This window comes from Malus sylvestris, chromosome 4 (assembly GCF_916048215.2).
Source record: "Malus sylvestris chromosome 4, drMalSylv7.2, whole genome shotgun sequence".
Classification (NCBI taxonomy): Eukaryota; Viridiplantae; Streptophyta; class Magnoliopsida; order Rosales; family Rosaceae; genus Malus; species Malus sylvestris.
Window position 1 is genome coordinate 30603590 of NC_062263.1, and position 6811 is coordinate 30610400.

Below are 6811 nucleotides of genomic sequence, written 5' to 3' on the forward strand. Positions count from 1 at the left end.
CTAAATCCCTGGCTACTTTATCTGATAACTTAAGTGTTGGTAGCAACAACAATTTCTTCTTGTTGCATATCAAGTATCAACTAGCTTCCTTCACTTAAAGACTGAACCTTTCCAGAAACAAAAACATATATAGCTTAACTCCATCAATTGGTGAGTTTTCAACCAAATTAAATATCGGAAAATGGCAGAAAAGAAATTAATAGAATCGCAGCATTCGAAATAGCTCACATCATCCAAAAATTGCTTCAAAAAAATTTCTGCAGCTTTGGCACTAAAGTACTGACATGCCTTACATTATTATGATTTAGGGAAAAATTAAAGGATACCCTGTTTGGTCGAATCCAATCCAGGTGGAACCACTTCTCAACGAGAATGCTCCACCAGCAGCCATTCCTAGCATTGTCAAATGTCAATAAACTTTCCCAACTTTGCCAGCATCATGGAGGAAAATCATCTTTGCAGAAACTTCTGTTCCAATGTAGGTTTACCAGTTTCTAGGCTGTGAGCATCGATGCAAATGATTACACTCGGGCCTTCCTGGTGCAAATAGAGTAACTTTTACAGAAGGAAAAATTCATGAATAATATGGTTTCGTGGTGATAAGGGTCATCAGTTTGATAGTTTGATAAGGATTACATGATGGGAAGTATCCTTATCAAACACCACCATTTAGGATATATAATAGGGCCCCCTGCTCTCTCACTAATTACGCACAAAAGATATCAAGCCCCATTGATTGTAGCAGTGCATTCGGTCTGTGTAGAGAGTAGAAGAACCCTTAGTTCATTGCAGCAATGGCGTCACAAGGGTAGTGGTTAATTTGGTATCGTGAATTACATGTTTCCGCATATATTGATTTTACATTTGGTATCAGAGCTTTCACATACCAATTAACCCTAAGGAGAAAGCATAAGGAATTGTTTAAAGTTGCAGGTTACGGACTAATGATGTACTATACAGGAAGAACATATTTATGCACATGATAGCTAAAGCTATATGTGCTCTATGTGTTTTTCATTCGGTATACAAATTGGTAATGGGACTAGGGCTTAAAGCATTGTCCCTGATCATCTAAAGAAGTTCAGTTGTCCATGTTTTGATCTCGAGTGGCATGACACTTCATATTTCAAGTGAGAATCCAGCCACTTCTTGCAGTCCACAAAGGATTGTAATTATGGCTACAGATATTCTTATTTTGAGTGTGAGGGTGTTGTGACTAAAGAAAATTTTCATATAACTCATTAATCCAAAGATTTTTGAGTCTGTGATATAAAGATTGGGGATTAAAGTTTGATATTTATCATGTTACATGATTATACAGCCATGAACCCTAATTCCATGAACCTCAACACGGTTAAACCACCCACTGGTGTTAACTACAAGAAATGGAAGCAGGATTTGGAGACTACTTTGGGTGTCATGGATATGGACTTGGCACTAACGACTGAAGAACCACCAGGACCAACCGATGATAGCACATCAAGCCAGAGGTTTAAGTATGAAAAGTGGCACAAATCAAACAGAATTTCTTTGCTGATTATCAAAAGAAGCATGACTGATGTGGTTCGAGGAGCCTTCATTGATGCTACCAATGCAAAGGATTTTCTCAAGTCCATCGAGCAAAAGTACAAAGAGTCACCAGAAACTGAGACAGATGCTACCAATACAAAGGTTTTTCTCAAGTTCATCGAGCAGAAGTACAAGGAGTCTCCAAAAACTAAACAGGTAATCTCATGAACTCACTTACCACCATGAGCTATGATGGCATTGAAAGCAAGCGTGAATACATTTTGAGAATGATGGATGTTGCTGGAAAGCTCAAGGCTCTCGAGGTACCTATATCAGAAAATTTTATAGTGCATGTTATAAAGAACTCACTACCTGATAGCTACAGTCAACTAAAAGTATCTTATAATGCCTTGCGTGACAAATGGGATGCGAATGAGTTAATTGCTATATGTGAAGAAAGGATGAAAAAGGAAAAGGTTGAGTCGGTCAATCTCATGCATGGTGCCTACAAAGCACACAAATCTTCAAATGATGATGTTGCGAGAAAGGATTCTACCAAAATGGCTCTCTCCTAAAAGAAACACCAAATAAGGATATTGTCAATGTCATAGTTGGCAATGGCAATGAAAGAAGAGTTCAAATCAAAGCTAATTAGGAAGAGTTAGGTTAAATGTTACATTCCACGTCGACCAACGGAGAGGGGATGATGTGTCTTATATGTACATGCCCACCTCCATATAACACGAGGCCTTTTGGGAGCTCATTGGCTTCGGAGTTCGTCGGAACTCCGAAGTTAAGCGAGTTCGGGCGAGAGCAGTCCCAGGATGGATGGCCCACTGGGAACTTCTCGTGTGAGTTCCCAGAAACAAAACCTTGAGGACGTGGCTAGGGCCAAAGCGAACAATATTGTGTTACGGCAGAACCGAGACTGGGATGTGACACTAAAATTAAAATTTGGATTTTGTTTAGAATTAGAAAACGTTGTCCATGTGCCTTCTCATCATGAGAAGGAAGTTGAATTTAGTTTCAAAGTTAGTTTTTGTTGGGTTTTTATTTTACTATAAATAATATTGACTTCAACACATTTTACAAATCTTCTCAAGTTGGTACTGATTTTTTGAAAGATGGTATGTTTAAATTAAAACTCCACAAAGTTAAATGTATTTTTATTGTTATTTTTTAAACATTCAAAATGAACATGCTAAGACTCAACAATCTCAAACTTATAGCAAAAGAGGCTCGGTCATATTTCATTATGAAGGATGGAGTTGCTTGTCAAAAATGATAATTTTGCCTTCATTAAATTTTTAATGATTTTGAGTTTTGTGTTAAAGAAAAAAAAATTGATAAGTAGTAAAAAGAAAGGCTAAACAAGAAGCAAATAAACTTTAGAAATCATCCACACAGACTTTTGTGGTCTTTTTCCCACCCAACCTATAGAGGAACATAAATATTTCTTAACCTAGTTTCAGAAGAATCAAATGCACTTTAAACTTTTAAGATTTACAAAAGTAAGGATGACAATCAATTGGAAAAGAAAATTAAGATGGATAGGTTTGATAAGGGAGGTGAATACAAGGGTAGATACACTACAAAAAATATGACCACTACACACAAGAAATTATATGTGCCCTTTGAGGCCAAAGAGCACCAACATATGTGCCCATAGACCAATAGCAACAATGCAGCTACTAAGTTTGTATCTGTGCCCTCTATGGGCGTCACCATTTGTCAAAGAGCACAATAAACTGTTTGGTGCTCACAGAGGCAGGCACAAATGGACCACTATTTGTGCCTCGTTTCTGACAACTTGTCAGATACCCTTTTCCAGACAAGTTGGCACTTTATATTGTAATTGTGCCCACATGAATTAAATATTAAAAAAAAATCAAAATTTGAAACTAATATTGAGAAAATGAAAATTTTTAATTTTCTTAAAATGAAAAGGCCTACAACACATTCCCAATCTCACAAACATAATGTAATGTTACATATTTGATCTCTAATACAATAAAACTTGAAAGCACATATTTTTGGACAGATGCATTTTCCCCAGCAAGCCTTGCACCTCATCAGAAGCCATAACAAATATTCTGTTCTTAGAACTAAAAAATTATGAGTATTTGTTCCTGAACTTATTATAATGGGGAGCAAATCTTTCTGCTAACTCTCTAAAAAATTTCATCCAAAAATAAAGAGTTTAAATGAGCAAACAATAGATGGAAGTTTTAATAGAGGTCGCCAAAATGACTATTGTTTCACATTATTACAAGTTCAATGACCAATACTGACGAAGTTCTAATTCAGGAACCAAACTCCAATTGAGTGAAAACTAAGAGACCATTATTCCAATTATCTCAATAAATTAAGTTGGGGGTTCAGAATTGAAATTGTGGACTTAAATCTAAAAGGTTCAAAATTGAAATTGAAGTAATGGTCTCTGAATACTAATCTAAATGAAACTTTGGTCTAAATAAAAAATTTGTGAGTATTACTTAAACGAATGTTATTATAATTATTGTGTAGCCATGGGTAATTCCCTTTTTAGCTCTTTAAAGTCTTTATTTTGGATAGAATCTCTATTGGTGTTGCTAAAAATGGATAATGGCTCTATATTGTGTCATGTTCATGTACCAATATCCACAAATTTTAGTTTAGGGATCGATACTCATAAATTTTTAGTTCAGGGCCAAAACTATTATTGGTGCAAAGTCTAGGGCTGATGCTCTAGCTTTCATTGAAAAATAAAAGGGGTTTTCAAGTATAGGTCCAAAATATTGAGTTTTCATCACAAGTAATCCTTAAAATTAACACCCTCTTAAATACGGTCCCTTAATAAGAAAAATTTATTACTTTGATAAGGTGTCACCCATGTGGGTGCCACCGGCACATATTCAATTTAGTACATGGAAGATGATTGCAAGGACCAATGATACATATTTCGTTAAATAGAGACGTTACTTAACGAAATATTAGTTCGAGGATGAATTTTAAATTTGAGTGCAAATTCACGGACAAATTATAAATTTGTATTCTAAACAAAATAATTGTGAAAGACACTCACGACGAGAAGTAATAAACAAATGTAATGTACAAGAAAAAGAAAGAAGAGAAAGTTAATAACGAGAATTAAACAAGGGTAGAAATAGAAATAAGTGGATGCAAGAGAAGAGAAGGGTCAAGGGAAGAGACTTTTCATTTATTTATTCCTCCACCTCTGAGTGTTATTTATTCCTTGGAATATAATATAGTGTTTTGTCTCACTTTTTCCAAGTGTAGAGAAGATCCCATCGGCGGTTTTTCTCAACATAAGAATAAGCTCATTTGCGTCTAATGTTCCAAGAATACTTAGTTGCAAAACGAGGATCATCTCGTTGAGGTTTATACAATTCAAAGACAGCTGCCATTTTTCCACCACAAGAGGCAAAAGAGTCGTGTCTTGAGAGAGACGACATCTGACTCGAAGCTATGAGAAAAGGAGTGGTGAAATAGGAGGGTTTGTAGGCCGAGGTTTTAGTCATGGAATTTGTAGTAAAGGAGTAAGTCAATCCTTGACCCCAAGTCAATAGTTATGTTCACAACTAGGGATGGGCAATGGTTATGGCGGACGGGTAACCGCGATTAATTTACCCATAACCGTTTATGCTCATACCCGCATAACCGTTTACCCGTTGGATAATTGTCTAAACGGTTATACACATACCCATAACCATTTATAAACGGTTAACCATACCCATAACCGCATACTCATTTAACAGTAACCGTTTAATACCAATTTACCCATTTATCCTTTTTAACCCGTTTATCTTTTTTTTTTTACCATTACCCTTTTTTCACCCATCTACATGTTTTTTAACTTGAAAATTAAAAAAAAATTGTCATACTTTTTTTTTTTTGACAATTAAACACCGTTATAGGTACATTCATCATACATTTCCATATTTTAATTTTTTAAGTCCTTATACCATTCCAATAATTGAAATAATAGTTTACGGACGATATTTTTAACTGTTATCAATGAAGGTAAATATAATATTTGCTAAGTATTATTGGGTTACAAAAATTGTTTAGAAGACATTTCTGTCAAATCATTTCTTTCAATTTCACGATTACCCGCAAGAAATTTAAATTAATTTGGCCAATTCCTTGATGATGAGAATCATCATTCATGTAGTAGTGTTATTGAGAGAATGACCGATGAATTCCTTGCTAATTTATTGGGTGCTAAGTATTATTGGATCGAGAACATGGTTTGTGTTAGTTTTACATATATAAAATAAATGGGTAAACGGTTACCCGTTTATAACCGCGGTTAATACCCATAACCGCCCATGTATAACCGTTTATACCCATAACTGTAACCGTTTAATTTAAATGGACGGGTAACCGCGGTTACCCATAACCAATGGGTATTCGCTCTTCACAACTCTGGTTACAGGAGGATCTTGTGCACCCAAACAACCGTCAAATAGCACAAAGAATAAACAAATAAGCAAGAGTATGGACACCTTAGCCATTGCTCTATACTTATATCAAAGGGTAAATCTTTGTGTTGTTTGTTTGTGTCCAAGCACTTTCGTCATTCATAACAATTTTTTAAGGTTTTTTTTTATAACAAACAATGCAAAAAGTTGTTTTAAAATACTTTTGACCATTACAAAAACGAGTAAATTGTAGCAATGGTCCCTGAACTTTACTCAAATTGGAGTAATGGTCCCTAAACTAAAAATTCATTACCATTGGTCCCTCAACTTATCAAAATGTGTAGATATAGTCCTTTTCATTAATTTCTTCAAAATTTTGTCAAAATATGTTATGTTGGAATAACCATTTATTTAATTAGGGTCCATCAACTCATCAAAGTGTGTAATTATGGTCATTTTCATCAACTACGTAAAAAATTTTGTCAAAACGAGTTATGTTTGAAGGACCACAGCTACAATTGGGATAAAGTTAAGGGACCATTTCTCCAGTTGAATTAAAATTGAGGGACCAAAGGTAATGGATTTTTAGTTGAGGGACTATAGCTGCACGTTTTAATGAGTTGAAGGACCAATGGTAATGGATTTTTAGTTGAAGGATCATTGCTCCAATTTGAGTAAAGTTCAGGGACCATAGCTACAATTTACTCTTACAAAAGCAATAAGTTGAAAAACAAAAAGTTATTTACTTTGCACCAAACACATACTATACCGAATCGGAACCTTGTTTTGTTAAATATTTAGCGAAAATGCCTTGAATAAACACATATATGCATGTGTGTATATATATATATGTATTAGTAGCTATCAAATGGCAAAAA

The 6811-nt window shown here is 34.9% G+C and overlaps 1 protein-coding gene across 1 annotated transcript; it reads left to right on the top strand.

The window, feature by feature from the left end:
- The first annotated feature begins 1323 nt into the window (after positions 1 to 1323).
- Positions 1324 to 2084, top strand: LOC126618330 (uncharacterized). The gene is made up of 2 exons (XM_050286360.1): positions 1324 to 1725; positions 1818 to 2084. Exons 1-2 carry the CDS (start codon positions 1324 to 1326, stop codon positions 2082 to 2084), a joined length of 669 nt encoding a protein of 222 aa, XP_050142317.1.
- Positions 2085 to 6811: the final 4727 nt, after the last annotated feature.